The sequence below is a fragment of the Cucurbita pepo genome, chromosome LG17 (assembly GCF_002806865.2).
Source record: "Cucurbita pepo subsp. pepo cultivar mu-cu-16 chromosome LG17, ASM280686v2, whole genome shotgun sequence".
NCBI classification, from domain to species: Eukaryota; Viridiplantae; Streptophyta; class Magnoliopsida; order Cucurbitales; family Cucurbitaceae; genus Cucurbita; species Cucurbita pepo.
This window is the reverse complement of record NC_036654.1, coordinates 8,062,734-8,075,422: the sequence shown is the minus strand read 5'-3', so window position 1 is coordinate 8,075,422 and position 12,689 is coordinate 8,062,734. Positions and strand designations below refer to the sequence as shown.

Sequence of the window (12,689 nt, the reverse complement as noted above, 5' to 3'; positions counted from 1 at the left end):
AAAAAAATCAAAACAAACGATAAACTTGAACTTTTGAGTGTAGTGGTGATTTAGCATAGTAAGATAAATTGTTACTACTAAAGAATGTAAAAAGTACAAATATATAGTTGATAAAATGCCTCTTAAGGGAAGAAATAGAAACAAATGGGTTTAAAAAAAAAAATGATAAACAAGTGGGAAGATGGGAAACGAGGGGGACAAAATCCAATTCGGTCAATAGCTTAGCTTTCTATGCATCATAATGAGTATCAAACCATAGAAAATCTGAGACCTAAATTAATCAAACCATACCAAAAGTAACTATAAATTAAATCTTACATATTAAAAGAGAACATCAAAATATGCTAAGGTACCTAAAATTACAGTCCTTTACGGTCCTAAATAAAAAATGTTCATATGCTATGTTAAGTTGGTAGGTTAAGGTACATAACCATTAAACCCAAAATCTTAAAATAATAGGTTAGTGTATATATAATATTTTCAATATAGCCTCAATGTTATCCCATAAGATGAGTTGTGTGAGCATAAGGATGATAAGTGAAAAGTATCACCCATCAACGAGTTATCCATTCTTACCGCTTGGTACAGGCTGACCAATCAACCGAGCAACTTGGACCAATTTGTCCTTCACAGCCTACAAGAAGAAAAATGTCAAAGTTACTTGAAAGAAAACTTGTGAACTAGAAGGAGAGGCATAATACATTTTACAAGCTAAAACGGTTGTATCATTTTGAAAGCTTGGGAGGGAATATTTGACAATATTGCCAATGAAATTTCCATAGATAAAAATTACCTCAAACTCTGCATAACTGATTGCTTTGTATGAGAGGCCAAGCTCCGAAAAGACCTGCTTCTGCAAATGCACAAGAAAATAGTGTACATCAAGCCATTACTCAATTGGAGAAATGGAAAAAAAAAATGAAGATAGCACTAAAGAATGAACCATATTCTTACCTGAGATTCAGGACTTTCAGAAAGAAAACGGTGTCGAAATAGCATAGTTTCCATAGAAAGAAACCATTTTCTCAAGTCCTCCCTGAAACCAAGTCAAAATAATGGTAAACTAAAGCTAAGCCAAAAAAAAAACAAGAGAAGAAGAAAGGAGAAAGCTTACGTTCTGCAGTATACGAGGCGCAGAACAAAGTGAGATATTATATCCTTGTTCACAGCCTCGGATGCCTGTGGATGTTTCATATGGGCCTTCAACAAGTCTCTTACCTGTGCAATGTGAAGAAAAAAAAAATTAAAGGAAGGTTTAAGAAACAACAAGGTCTAAATAGTGAAGAAAATCAAACCACACCAGTTTCTCCATTTCTTCAGATTTTTTTCCTCGAGATAAACCATCAGAAATTCCTTTAAGAACTGCACTCGACAACGAAAAATATCCAATTCGTAAGGGATCAGAATGCTTCAACTCATAAATATTCACCAATTCGTCCAAATATGAATTTAGATCTTCATAATGTGTGCGGAGAACTGAGCCTCCAACTTCCCGCAATTCAAATCTCTAAGCGATAAAAAGTTTCACACTCCTATCATCTACCCCCTCCCCCAAAAAAAATTATATTGCAAAAAGCTTCATGAAAGAAGAAAAAAATCCCCAATATATGATTCGTGCCACCATGTAACTAGCCATAATTCTTCAAAATCGCTCCAAATTCTAAAATACAAAAAGAAAAAGAAAAGAAAGAGCATAAAATTAGAAAATAAAACCGAGGGAAAGAGAAAGATCCAACCTCGAAGACGATCTATGGCATAAAGTTCGAATTCTTCAAGCCTGACTTCGAGAGGAGGAGCTGAGCGATAGAGTGGAAGAGTGGTCGAGGAAGTGGTGGCGGTGGAAGATTTCCTCTGAGAACGATGGAGTTCCATGGCAGTCTACTGGTCTTGCTACTGGAGCTGAGAATCGGTGGTGTTAAAAACGCGCTAAAGAAAACGAAAACGAAAATGGTTGGTCGGTTTTTTCGAACCGGATCAGACCATTGTTTTCGGGTTTGAACAGTAAATAACCGAACCAATGTCCTGAATAGAAGAAAACCAATTTTCAATCGAACCGATCGGTCGGTTGGCTGTTTGGGAACAACCAGCAAAAAAAAAAAAATTGAATTATCGATTTCTATAATAATAAATTATTGCCTTATCACGTTAATATTGGCTTTAAAATCTCTCTATTAATTTTTTTTTAAACTCTTTATTATTTTTTTAAACTTTTGTATGTAATTATTCTCATTTGGTTTTTTCACTTTTTAAACCGAGGTCCAGATTTGCTCAATAACCGAACCAAGTCGGTCGGTTCGGGTTGTTCAGGTTGAGTCGCACTTTTAGCACCCGCGAGGAAATGGCGGGAAACTGATTTATCGGTAGTTGGGCTTGGATGTTTGGGCTCTTATTGGGCTGGAGGCCTCTTTTGGGTTAAATAACGGTCATTTTGTTATTAGTTTTATGTATTTTTTTTTTTAAATAATTTATTTACTTGTGATTTCTTTATTATCGAACACATTTTAAAAAATAATACTTTAAAAAAAAAAAAAAAAAACCCACTAAAAAACAAAAAAAAAAAAAATTGCAGATATGCTGTTTTTTTTAAAATAAATTATTTAAACTAAAAAGAAATTATTATCAATTGAACACTCGATATTTGAGTAGATTTTTAATCATTATTATTAATTTCTATCTCACATCTACACAGATTTGCAATTCTTTTACCTATTGATAACAATTATTTCTTCAAATTCTTTTAAAAAATATATATGATTCTGAACAACATTATCTTTTTCAAAATATTATCAAGTATAAAAGCGTTCAATTACAAATTTAGACTTGAACCTTCGAGCTTAAGAGAAAGAGCACACGTCAATCTAATAGCTAACATCGACCGACCGAGGATCAAAATATTAAAGGAAAAGGCAGAAGGATCAAAATCAAAATTCGAAGGACCAAAGCCAAGAGCCACAACAATAAAAAAGGCTTCAGAATCCATCAATAAGGTTACTATTTATGACAATTTATTATCGTATGACAACAAAAAAAAATAGGGTAACCACATTTTGAGACCTAAAACAAAAATTAAGAACTTTATAACAATCATAACTACAAAATTCTGTACCCACCAGAAACTATGCGATATCTTCTTCATCTGGGTTGGGCACTGCTAGAATTAGCTGTATATCAAGTGTCCTCAAGGGTACTACTTACTGGCAGCCGCCGATTGACAGATTGTTCTACAAAAAGAAGACTCCCTTCAAGATTGAACACTTGGGCGAGACTGCCGGAATACTGCACTCACTGCACTCCTCGTTCTCGTAAGAAATCCAAGTCCCGATAGCCCGGAATTCCCAGCCTCGCTTCTGGTGGAATCCGATGTACTGATCCCATTGGGTATACTGCTTCCATTGGACGTTGTATCGAGTCTGCTGCTCGACCGCTCGTTTGAATCTCTGGTTCCTTCTAACTGCCAAGCATATCAATAATAGTTAGAATTTTATAGATGATTGTCAAGATGATATGAAACAAGTTCGGAGTATAGGACAACAACCATCAAGCCGGGGTCAGAGACGGTATTTTGGAGGGGTCGTCGATGAACTTGAACCTGAGGTTGGATCATAACGTAAGAGTGATTATGTAGGTAATGAAGTTAACGTTGATCATAGCACACCAAACAATTGTTCTTAAATATGCAAATCAAACACTTTAAACTGATTTCATGAGAGAAACATCTAGCCCTATAATATTCGTTATTTTGGAATAAAAATATAATAAGATGATTTTATTACTGCAAAATATAATCTCTGGAAGGATTAGATTAACTGGCCTGGTTAGAAGAAGAATTAAACTCGGAGGGAGACAGCGCCTCTGGTGAAAAACCAATCGGCAACGANGTAAAAAAAAAAAAAAAAAAGGTAAGCCTATCTATCATCTTTCTAATATCATTTGTGTGAAAACATTATCAAACTTACAGATAAATGCTCATATGTTACCTTTGGTGAAGGTGTTGTTGGAGGGAGTTCAAGAGCTTGCCTACTGGAACTAGAAGGAATTGCCTGCAAAATTTGATGAAAAAAAAAGTGTGTGAATACTAGTATGTATTTGAAGATTCGCATTTCCAGATCTCAATGGTGCAAATGTAAATTTTCAAAACGATTATACAATCCGACCATGATACAAATCATAGAGATCGCACGAATGAGCCAATACAGAGTTATTTCAGAAAGCAATGAATATCAGACAAGAATATCACATCATTGAAGAACTGTTGCTTAAACTCATTACATATTTTAGAATGAGAATTCCATATTTGTGCGACAAGAGACGCAAGAAGCTATGAATGAGGGTCCCCTCCCCCCAAATTAGTTATTAAAAAAAAAAACAAGGGATTTGATGCATGCCTGAGTACGTTCCACGGCCCTTTGATTCTCCATGTTCCAAGCATAATTACACAATCTCCTAACACCTTCAGTCGTTTGTTCCTAAAGCAGAGAATCAAAAGCCAGAACATTCAATTTTAAACACGTGAAAACAGGAGTAAAATGATATAAACATAAACCAAATATTGCGATGAAACTACATCAAAAAAAGGTTCACCTGCTTTTCTTCAAAACTCCATAATTTATTTTCCTAGAACGCACAAAAAGGTCAATCTTTTAATTCAAAGCTCAGATAAATTACAAAGAAAGAACATTAAAAGAAAACTAGACGATCCAGAAGGATTTACCAAAGTCTGGACTGCATGATGAACGGATTTAATATCCCTGCCAAAAGTATCCGATTTACCTCGTAGTTCCGAAACCTTTATGGCCAAAAAGAAACAATTCAATTCAGTTGATAATCTCCAAACCCTCTATCTTTAGAGAAACAGTAAATTAGCCAGCTATGCACCTGTTCTTGTGTATCGGCAGTGAGATCCAAAGATTCATCCAAACTTTTGTCGATGTTGTCCATTTTTGAAGATAAATTCCGTTTTGTAGCCTAATCACATAGCAGGAGAGGTAAAGAAGTCATTGATTCACCGACAAATACCATAATGTTTATAGTAAAATCTGATCCGCATGGAATGGTTTAGAGCAAAATATTTTAAATGAAATTTCCAAAAAAACTTGCAAGCCCAAAAATAAAGTTCAAAATGCTGTTATGAACAAATAGTACACTCAGACTAAGGACATTACCGTGATGGATGAGTAAACATTTTCAAGCTGTCTAGCAACAGAACTGCAAGCATCAGATAGACTACGCTTTGTAGCAAACATCATATCAGGAAGTTTCCATCCCTGAAAATATACTTGTATTGTGTCTTAAATATGATGAAAGGTTCTAAAGCGGCAAGCAATTGGAAATTGTAACATAGCACGTTCAAATATTGCATACATTCATGGGATCCAGGAAAAGGAAATCGTAGGCTAAAGTATACTACCTCTAAAACATTCCGTTCTTCTGTTTTATTGAAAATATTGCCAGAATTGGTGACATAAATATGTTAAAACAAATTAAATATACTAGTTTGAACTTTGGAGATTAGAAGCAATACAGCATGTTATCACTGCATAATTTGGCACAAAAGAACTATATAATTACCTTCATCCAAACAAACCCATATCCTACTACAACTACAAGAATGATTACGCCAAATTTCCTACCCCCTGCATACAAAAAACGAAAAGATAAAAGTTAGTTAATAATATATTGACGTAAGAAAAAGGGCAAGGAATGTTTAAAGAGGAGAAATATGAAATATAAAAATTACAACACAGTTACTGATACTAATATATATAGATGTGTTGGGACAAAAAGAATCACTTTGAGAACAAAGGAAAGAATAAACAACGGCAATGACAAGAAAATGTCATTGTGAATTAAAAGCAACTGATCAAAATTAAGTTAGATGTTCATATAATATTTACAACACAGCCACTATTTAAATATATACAGAAAGCATTCGTTAATTATTAGAATAGGCAGCAGAAATTACATAAAGTAAATAACTTGCATAATGAACGTCCTAAAATTTTCTGAAAACGTGACTTACATATAACTAGAAGCATGGTAAACAAGGGGAAAGCAACAAAATGACCTCATCACGTAAAAATTAAGTTGGTAATTTATTGCCATATTGGAACTAGAATGGGAACATTTTAATAAAAACTAAAACTTTCATTAAACAATAAGAAGGTAGGGAATGCCGTTCATCTCAATATGCAGCAGGATCATTATTTAAATAATAGTAATAAACCCAGAACCTTCCACATGGACAAAAGTATACCAACCCAATTTGCAAATAAGCTTTTCCCCTTCTTTTTCTAAGAAAAGGAAAGTTTCATTCGGTAAAAGAGGGGAGATAAGGCAACCAAAAAATTTACAAAGATGAATACCAGTTGGCATGGATCGCATAAACCAGCTTATAATCAACTAAAAAAAGTTCCAGGGGGTTTTCTAATTTGCAAAGTTGGAATTCAGTAGCTTCTTAGATTTTTTTTCTTTTTTAAAAAAAAAAAAAGAAAAAGAAAAAAGAAAAAAAAAACTTTAAGACAAGTTTAAACGGAAAACAAAAATCATTTGATGATGAAAAACCAAGATGTCTTCACCAATATCTCGAGTACAAAAGCACAAAAAATATCATCAAGACCTGTCCCGCCCGTAGTCACAATTGTCATCTGACGATTTGATGCTAACATTTGCAGTTCTTGCTGTAAGCTTTTTACCTGTAAATGAACGAAATGCAATTAACTGTCATTCAAGAAATAAAAAGAATTATATGAACATAACATGGTGACAGGAAAATGAAATTGTCATAAAAAATCATATTCGAGTTTGCAAGTAACAATAACACAAAAATTTATTGCATAGGTAGACCGAGGTCATGACTTATTCCTCACATTTACTCAAAGTAAAACAAAATGAAGTATAATTACCGTCTATTAAAGTTACAAAAAAACAAGATTTTCATCCATAAAACAAATTTAGAATTGAAAACCAATAAGAGTAAACCACTTGAAGTTTTCGTATATCCAGCATAAGAAAACAGTGTAACAATGAAAAAGAGCAACGACAAAAATTCTATTTCTTTTTAATCAAAGTTCGCCAAACAAATTGCAAAAAATAGAAGTCAAAAGTTAGATAATGCACAAGTAGTAAAGCCTTCTACTTTGTGTTCTTGCATCAACAGTACAAAAATATCTTTAAAAATTTACAACTCGAGAGCGTAGAAAGATGAAGGGAGGAAAGGCTACTGACTACAACTAAGAGAATAGACTGGAGATGAGATCTCAAATTTTTATATAAAATGTTAATAATAAGAGAGAGAACGACCAAAATCTTTTCCTCATTGAGAACAATAGCAAGTAGCAATTTTTCAAAACAATTTAACATTTAAATTCAATTTGTTCACGATAATCAGTTTAGCAAACACACCTGGGCCATTAAAGATTCATTTCGTGGCTTGCTTTTTGGACTGCTGGAATCATCTCGACTGATACGCTTTAGAGCAATCTGTCAACAGAAGACAACAGAAAATTTAATACAATGAAAAATGATGGGAAAGACTGACAATTAGGAAAGATTTCGATTTCCTTCAAGGTTGGAGGTCCAAATCCATACCCCACATTTGTTGCACTAAAAAAAAAAGGACAACATAATTCTCAAATTCTCCCCTAACTGGATTCAACATCTATTTTGATTATAAACAATGACATGTTATTTGATACTGAAAGGGAAGCCAATAACAATGCATGGTTTTGAGCTTTGATCTTTTAACATCTGTAAAATTACTGTAGGTCCCAACAGTAGAAAAACAACATATAAATAAAAAAATAAAATGTAAAACCAAAAAAATAAAAATTTCCTAGTGAATTAGAAAGCAGTTGAATCATTAATACAAGCTTCAGCAACTTAATTCATTACTTTAAAAGGCCTATGCAACAATGCATTTTTCAAATCCGAATGAGACCAATGCAGAATAAAACAAACAACCTTCTCTTAAAGGAGAAAAAAAAAATATTGTGAAAATATTACAACTCCCAAAACAAAACACAAGGAGATTGCAAAACAGAGCTCTGGTTAGCAGCCAGAGTCTTGAATTCAGTGTTTCAATTAGATACTAATTCTAATTGAATTTCCACATCTAAATCTCAATCTTACGAGTTTCCTCATCCCAAAAACAGATGCCGGCAAGCAAGTAAATCAAATTAAACAGATGCCGGCGACATTTTCTGAGTTAAGACTCTCTTACTCAAGTGTAAAGCACTAGTTCAGATTCTAACATTTTCTGTGGATTCTACACTTTTCCCCTCTATTTTTTCTGTATTAGATGCTCCGCTTTTCGAAGCAAAGAGTAGCCCAGACTCTCAGATTCCAGCATCTATGAAACAGTTTAAAATTCCCCAAAATCTCAATCATAAAATTTAATTTTGTACCGTTCATCGGAAATAGGAAGCGAGTTCTCAAACAGAAAATTACCTTAAAAGCACCTGATACAAAATCGGATACATATGGCAAGCGTCCTTCTTTTGCCAGAACAGAGCCAACAATACCTGAGAGAATAAACCATACATCATTTTCACAAATTTTCTTCAGAACTTGGGTTTAACTGAACTAGTATTGTACACTCTAAGCGTTCTCAAAAAGTAACCGCCAAATGACATAATGCATGGCAAGTACAACATAAATTCAAAACGTCTCTCTATTCTTTTCAGCTTCGGAAACTCAAGCTCGTAATTCCCAGAAACTCAACCGGTCAAACACTTTGGAAATTCTTGGTATACAGACTCGAGTGCAACACATAATAGCTTAAACCATAAAATCCGCAAGAAAACGATGCCCAACTTCAACAGAGAGTGCTCCCACTCATGTTAGCGGGGAAAAAAAACAATCGATTCTTTGACGTTGTAAAATTAAACAAACACCGATTCACCAATAATCTACGTCTATGCCGTAAGATACTCGAGCTAGCACATAACCTCAACTCTAAGGCCTCCGGCACACAAGAAAACCAATCGCTACAATCGAAACCACACAAATAGACCATATATCAACCAACTACATAACCGGAATTATAATTTTCAGTCATTAAACGCCCCTACCCCAAAGCACAAGCAATAATTACAGCAATAGCACATTCAAGAACCAGGAAAAATAAACTACTAAGTTTACAGTGTATGAACCAGCTCCAACGAGAATGGTGATCTTCCCGAAAGGAATCGCCATCGCAGTGGCAACGATGTGTGAGTGAGAGTGGTGCTGCGGTGGTTACTCGACGCAGTGGTGGCCGAGCATCAGAACGTTCTTGAAAATCGAAGCTCAGCAAATGGAGTCGCGGCGGATTGTGGTCGGTGGACGACGAAGAATCGCTGCCGGTGCCAAAATTTCACCCAAAGAATGAACGAGCTCTTGCAAGTTGCTACGTAACAACCCTATTCGCCAGGAAGGAAATTTACGAACCCTTTCAAACATAAAATTCTGCTTACTAAGCAAAAATGGAATTCGCGATTTTTCCCATTTTATTTCCTTTTTTTTTTCTAGGCATTTTTATTTCACTATTTTGTCAAAATTTGGTCCTATTTTATCAATAAACTTATAATTTGTTCCCTATAGTTCAATAATTTGCACAATATATATATATATATATATATATATATTATTAAATAATTAAAAATAAATTATATATATATATACGTCAAAATTCTCTGTTTATTATTTTTTTTTTTTGTCATAATCAATAATTATTGTTAGAGAATTTTACTTCATAATTTTCTTTTGTTTTGTTTTATTTCAAATTGTAAATTATATATATATATATATCCGTCAAAATTCTCTATTTATTTTTTGTGATAATCAATAATTATTGTTAGAGAATTTTACTTCATAGTTTTTTTTTTTTAATTTCAATTTTCATTTCTGTAATTTTTTTTTTTTGGTAGGTACGAAAGGCCAGGAGTCTCGTTGAAAGGTCACAAGTTTGATCATTATTTAAAACTTCAATTTTTCTGAAATTTATCGAGTAGATTTTAATTTGAGTCAAAATAAAGTTAATATTAAAATCAGGGTGAGAAACCTCAAATGGAGATTGAACGGGAAAAAGGGGACTTATGCAATCGAGGTGAGAAACCTCAGATGGAGGTTGAACGAGGCAAAAAGGAGATTACACGCGCTTTTCATAGACAAAGTAAGTCTCCCACGCACGCAACCATGTGCAAGTACACAATCACCCGAGGGAAGGGTGACACGTGGCCGTCTCTGATTCGTGCATTCAACTCTCAAGCGTACGTTTGATCCTTCACGGACATGAAAATGCTTGCAATCTACGACATTGCGAGTCGAGTCGATCGCCCAGGTAAGATCAACATTTTTTAAGAAAATAACTAAACAATAAAATATGGTAAAGATAAGAAGACAAATATATAAGAATAATTAAGGGTAAAATATTATTTTATTAGTATTTAAAAAATATTAAAATATAGAAGATTAAAAAAAATAACCCAAATAAGTACAAACTAAAAGTATAAAATATATATTTATTTAATTCAATAAAACGAAAATAATAAATGAAAACGAAAACAATTACATATGAATTTAAAAATTAATAAAATAAAATAAAATAAGGAAAAAATGTGAGGGAGAAAGTTTTTTCAAGCTAACAAAATTAATTTTTTTAAAGATAATTAAATTAAATTAAATAAAAGAAAGGGGAAAACCCTCTCTCTTTCACCGCGCCACTTCTTCTTTTTCGTCGCGCCGTCGCTTCTTCCGCGCCACTTCTTCTATCTTCCGCTCGTGCCATCGCAGCCCCCTTCATTGGAGTTCAGCACTGAGTTTCTACTCCCTTGTTGTGACTGGTATTCTCCCTATCATCATCTATGTCTTCATTAGAAACTCTCATGAAAGAATGGAGGAGTTGTTTATCTGTCTGTTTGTTTGTTTTTGTTAATAAAAATTGCCGGATAAATTCGAAAATAAGTTCAGCCTTATTGAAAATTGGGACGTGGTTTGTGCTTGGCTGTTCTGATTCGGACAGAATCAGTTATCCAATTCTCTTTTAAATCGTTGTTTATCGATTGACCGAACAACTTCAACCTTATTCATGTTTGTGTATTTGTAAATTATAGTTGTGAGAATACAANCTGAAGATTGAAATTGTTTCCCTCAATTAACCAATACAATATCCAATAATACTTCGGATTTATAGAACTAAGAGCATGAATCCAGACATTTTTTTTTTATTGGAATACGAATCTATCGTTGTATGAAGCTCAAACCTGATTAAAAACTTGAGTCCAGACATATTTTTCAATTTATTCATGAGGAGTAATCAATTAAACGGTAATGAACCAACTGTGTTTTATTAATGTGGATTGTTTTCTTCCTTGAAATTGACTTGTTAATTTCAGAAATTAAGACGAAAGGGTACACGATTTAGCACAAAAAAAAAATCTCCCTTATTGCGCCTTTTATACTATGGATATAGATGTCAACAGAATTAATAGAATTTTGTTTTTTAGAACACCAGTTAATTAATTTTCTTAACTGGTACAGTTTTAAGTGATGTTTGAACTAAAGGCTGATTGAAATTTTCTTATATTTTGTAGATGTCAGGAAAAAAGCCTGTCATTAGCCTTTCTTGGGAGCCAAAGCTGCCCACCTCGTCGTCAGGGTCCAAAACCAAGGCTTGTGACAAATCTCACAGTCAAGCGGAAAATGGTCTTGTTTGGAAAAACAATTCAGAGCTTGTGGATGGGCTGTTTGTTCCCCCAAACAACCCAAAAAAGTTGAATAAGTTATTGAGAAAGCAAGTTAGTGACACGGCTGGGAGGAGTTGGTATATGCTCTTTTCATATGAAATTTCAATAGTTTCAGTTTTACCATTGATTCCTGGAGAATCAATGAAGGCACTTTTACTCCTCTCACATGGTTTTAATCTTATTTGAATGGTTGTTATTTTTATTTTCAACTTCATTGGTTGTGGTACCTTGCTAGACACCATCAGTTTATTAACACAGTAGTTGAAGTTCCATATTCTCTACTCATACGCTTGTTACTGTAACTAGGTTTGACATGCCAGCACAAACCATGACCCCTGAAATGGAAAAAGATTTGCGCTTGTTGAAGGTGAGGATGTCTTTGATGTATTATCCATACTCTCATTAGTTTTGTATTCCACATAGTTTGGACGGTTATATAGAAACTGGTTACTTTCACCATGGATCGAGAGTTGTAATCATGCTAAAGAGCTCTGTGATATGGGTATGGCGTGTGTGTTCTTATTCATCTCTGGTTCCAAGATTCAATATTCTTCTAGAACTAGAACAGAACACTGCAGATGGGCATGATTTGTGTGTTCTTATTCATCTTTGGTTCCAAGATTCAATATTCTTCTAGAACTAGGACAATGGATATATATGATTGCTATGATGCATGTAATGACTAATTAGAATGTCATGTTTCTACGTATTTTATTTGTTGGGGTCATATAGAGAAATAATAATATGCTTTGGTGCACATGAAACATATATTCTAGTACTTGGGGAATTATTTCAATCCCATATTGGCCACCTATCTAGAATTTAATATCCTACAAATTATCTAGACAACCAAATATAGTAGGGTCAGGTGGTTGTCGTTTGAAAGTAGTCAAGTTGCCAAGTTTGCTTGGACACCCATGGATATCACCCCCCCAAAAAAAAAAAAAAAAAAAAAAAAAAAAAAAA

The 12,689-nt window shown here is 33.8% G+C and overlaps 3 protein-coding genes across 3 annotated transcripts in view; 1 reads left to right on the top strand and 2 right to left on the bottom strand.

Annotated features, from left to right (window-relative positions):
• Positions 1 to 1,894, bottom strand: part of LOC111778195 (probable DNA primase large subunit) — an 8,594-nt gene extending 6,700 nt beyond the window's left edge. The window contains exons 1-6 of the mRNA XM_023657885.1: positions 1,737 to 1,894; positions 1,301 to 1,362; positions 1,115 to 1,218; positions 955 to 1,036; positions 794 to 853; positions 577 to 634 (exon numbers count right to left, since the gene is read on the bottom strand). Coding sequence (XP_023513653.1) covers positions 577 to 634; positions 794 to 853; positions 955 to 1,036; positions 1,115 to 1,218; positions 1,301 to 1,362; positions 1,737 to 1,872 — 502 coding nt within the window. The 5' untranslated portion in view covers positions 1,873 to 1,894. The remainder of the gene's footprint in view (positions 1 to 576; positions 635 to 793; positions 854 to 954; positions 1,037 to 1,114; positions 1,219 to 1,300; positions 1,363 to 1,736) is intronic.
• A 1,039-nt stretch (positions 1,895 to 2,933) lies between these two features.
• LOC111779401 lies at positions 2,934 to 9,472 on the bottom strand. The gene is made up of 14 exons (XM_023659572.1): positions 9,150 to 9,472; positions 8,446 to 8,519; positions 7,402 to 7,479; positions 6,617 to 6,692; positions 5,569 to 5,633; positions 5,163 to 5,264; positions 4,876 to 4,965; positions 4,712 to 4,786; positions 4,582 to 4,614; positions 4,386 to 4,466; positions 3,968 to 4,040; positions 3,812 to 3,877; positions 3,536 to 3,589; positions 2,934 to 3,451 (listed from the first exon to the last, which is right to left on the bottom strand). Exons 1-12 carry the CDS (start codon positions 9,190 to 9,192, stop codon positions 3,828 to 3,830), a joined length of 840 nt encoding a protein of 279 aa, XP_023515340.1. The 5' UTR covers positions 9,193 to 9,472; the 3' UTR covers positions 2,934 to 3,451; positions 3,536 to 3,589; positions 3,812 to 3,827.
• A 1,196-nt stretch (positions 9,473 to 10,668) lies between these two features.
• Positions 10,669 to 12,689, top strand: part of LOC111779383 (rRNA-processing protein fcf2-like) — a 3,719-nt gene continuing 1,698 nt past the window's right edge. The window contains exons 1-3 of the mRNA XM_023659547.1: positions 10,669 to 10,820; positions 11,571 to 11,800; positions 12,030 to 12,090. Of these exons, the coding sequence (XP_023515315.1) occupies positions 11,571 to 11,800; positions 12,030 to 12,090 (291 nt within the window). The 5' untranslated portion in view covers positions 10,669 to 10,820. The remainder of the gene's footprint in view (positions 10,821 to 11,570; positions 11,801 to 12,029; positions 12,091 to 12,689) is intronic.